The following is a 2813-nucleotide window of genomic DNA, read 5'->3' as shown; positions in this document are numbered from 1 at the left end:
TCGGTTCTCCCAGAAAGCATGTATCTTGATACCTGCTTTCATACATCAAAGAAAGGTATATCCTAGCTTGCATTGCATGAGTGTTGAAAACAACAACACTCTCTAGTTGTTGCTTTTACTGAACCAAATAATCAGATCAGATAATTAGATGCTCAGTCCCTGGATGAGTCTTCGTATTTTTCTTTTTGACTGGTAATGCAGAGTAGCACATGGATACTGCATTTATGAAGGAAATGTTGCACATGCAATTACCATCTCAGTCAACCCAGAAATCACACAAGTTGCCAATCTTCTTACTAAGGTCTTCCCTCATCAATCAGACCAACTTGATGTTAAGAATGCCCTATGTGATAATCCTATACTTGGTTACCAATAGTCCCCACATGAGCACACTCCTTGTACTATATGGTGGAACCTGTTGATGTCTTTAAGGATAATCTCTCTATCTGTGATAGCTGAAATGAGTTTTGCAGCATGATGGCAATCACTACACGTTCTGAGATTCATTGTTATTCTAATGGGTGTCCCTGGACTAGTGTTTATAAGAACAAACGCAATAGCCAATTTTTCACTGTGCACTGAAAGATGGCCCTCCTTCTCTTCCTCTTCAACATCATGAAGTGTACCCTCGACTCCTGGGTTATAACCCATTCCCCTGATCCTTCCTAACAACTCTTCCAACTTTTTGTAGATCATTTCTGATTGTGGATGAGATCTATCACCAACATGAAATGTGTGAACCTGATCTCCTATCTCAACATTGCTAGCACCAGGCAATTTCTTGATACCTTTGCTTGCCATGACACTTCTCACCGAGGTAACATCTGCCCATCGTCCAGTCCTAGCATAAATATTTGATAATAGCACATAGTATCCCGTCTGGTCGGGCACCATTCTGAACAAACTGTCTGCTGCCAACAACCCAATGTCCATATTGGAGTGAATCCGACAAGCTCCTAATAAGGCTCCCCAGACTCTTTCATTTGGCTTCATACGCATCGCCATAATGAAATCATATGCCTCCCTTATACACCCAGCACGCCCGAGAAGATCCACCATACATGTATAGTGCTCTGCTTTTGGGGTTATCTGATATCTACTAGTCATGCAATCAAAATAGTGCTTTCCAACATCCAAGAGGCCTGCATGGCTACACGCTGCAAGAACAGCAACAAAGGCAATAGAATCCGGTTGCAGGCCCTGTCCTAGCATGTTCTCAAACAGATTGATGGCTTCCGTCCCATGACCACGCACACCGTATGCAGAAATGATCGAAGTCCATGATACTACATCCCGCGAACCCATGGCATCAAATACCTCCCTGGCATCGTTCAAGCATCCACAGTTGGCGTACATGTCCATGAGAGCATTTTCCAGCAACATATTGGGGCACATTCCTTTCCTCTTGATAATTTCATGGATTCGTTTCCCCAGTGAAAATGCTGAGACCTGTCCGCAACAAGGAAGAACAGTTGATAATGTCATCCCATCTGGCTCAACCGCATCCTTCTCCATCCTCATGAACAGCTCCACAGCCTTAACATGCAGTCCATTGATAGCATATATAGACAGCATAGCATTCCAAGAAATAAGTCCTCTGAACTGCATCTTATCAAACACTTCCCTCACAAATGCGATGTCCTCTGCCTTGGCATTACCCATGGCGGGCAGGATGCTTGCCATGGTCCCAGCATCAGGCTGTGGACACTGCAGCCCCACCAACTCCCTGAAAATTATCACGGCTCTCTGAAACAAGCCTGCGTGAGCGAACCCAGAGATCATGGCGTTCCAAGAGACGACATCCCGGTGCTGCATTTCATCGAACACCTGGTAAGCATCGTCCGGACGGCCGCACCGCGCATACATGCTGATCGCCGAGTGCGCCACGAAGAGATTCGCGTCGAGACCGAGCCTGGCAATGGACGCATGGATCTGGACACCCAGACGTAGGCTACCCGAGGCTGCGCAGGATTTGAGAGCGAGCGGGTAGGTGTAGTGGTCCGGGGAGCAGGAGGGGCCCTGCGGCCGCATAGAGGCGAAGAGGAGGAGTGCCTCGCGGTGGAGGGATGCGGCCGTGAGCGCGCGGAGGAGGACGTTGAAGAAGACGGTGGTGCGATCGGGGGAGGAGGTGAGCACGGCGCTGGCGGCGGGGAGCGCGGAGCAGGCGGCGTAGGCCTGGATGAGCTTGACGCGGGCGACGGCGGAGGAGGGGAGGTGCTGGAGGAGCAGTAGGCGCGCGTGCACGGCGCGGAGGGTGGGCAGGTGGGCGGCGGCACGGCAGGAGTCCACCAGGTGGAGGAGGCCGTGCTGGCCGCCGGCCGGGGACGGGCGCAGGAGGAGGCTCTGCGACAGGTTCATCGAAACTCTTTTGGTGCGGCGGAACCCGCGCAGCAAACGTTTGGCTGACCTGTGTAAATTGGCGTGCAAATTGAAGCGGCTAAGAGCATCATCAACAGATGATGTATAAGTTAATGTCCCAAAATGGTTTTAGGGCTGAAGAGAGAAAGTTTTGGGTACCAGAAAAATTCTCTGCCATAACAGATGATGAACTGGTGTCTTGATAAACTTTCAAACATGAACATGATTCATTGCATATTCTGAAACTTTGAACTCTAATATGTAATATTCAACATTAAGCATTAAAACGACGTCACACTAGATAATTAAACAACGAAACTACTTCACAAATGATACAGGTTGAACGATTTAGGCACGATAATTAATCAACTGGTTGTGTTGCACCTAGTCCTACGTATGATGAATAGTCTGATTTGCACTATCATCCAGCAATCGTCCAACAGGTAACGTGTGCA

At 48.5% G+C, this 2813-nt stretch overlaps 1 protein-coding gene across 1 annotated transcript; it reads right to left on the bottom strand.

Moving 5' to 3' along the window:
• Positions 1–272: 272 nt before the first annotated feature.
• On the bottom strand, positions 273–2397 carry LOC123098101 (putative pentatricopeptide repeat-containing protein At3g49142). Its single transcript, XM_044519977.1, has one exon. It carries the CDS (start codon positions 2356–2358, stop codon positions 367–369), a length of 1992 nt encoding a protein of 663 aa, XP_044375912.1. The 5' UTR covers positions 2359–2397; the 3' UTR covers positions 273–366.
• Between the last annotated feature and the right edge of the window lie 416 nt (positions 2398–2813).

This window comes from Triticum aestivum, chromosome 4D (assembly GCF_018294505.1).
Source record: "Triticum aestivum cultivar Chinese Spring chromosome 4D, IWGSC CS RefSeq v2.1, whole genome shotgun sequence".
Classification (NCBI taxonomy): domain Eukaryota; kingdom Viridiplantae; phylum Streptophyta; class Magnoliopsida; order Poales; family Poaceae; genus Triticum; species Triticum aestivum.
The sequence above is the reverse complement of the archived record's forward strand: the minus strand, read 5'-3'. Positions and strand labels throughout refer to the sequence as shown.

What these genes read in the sequence shown, in the direction of transcription:
- LOC123098101 (XM_044519977.1), bottom strand. Translation starts at nt 2,358, where the DNA reads ATGAACCTGTCGCAGAGCCTCCTCCTGCGCCCGTCCCCGGCCGGCGGC.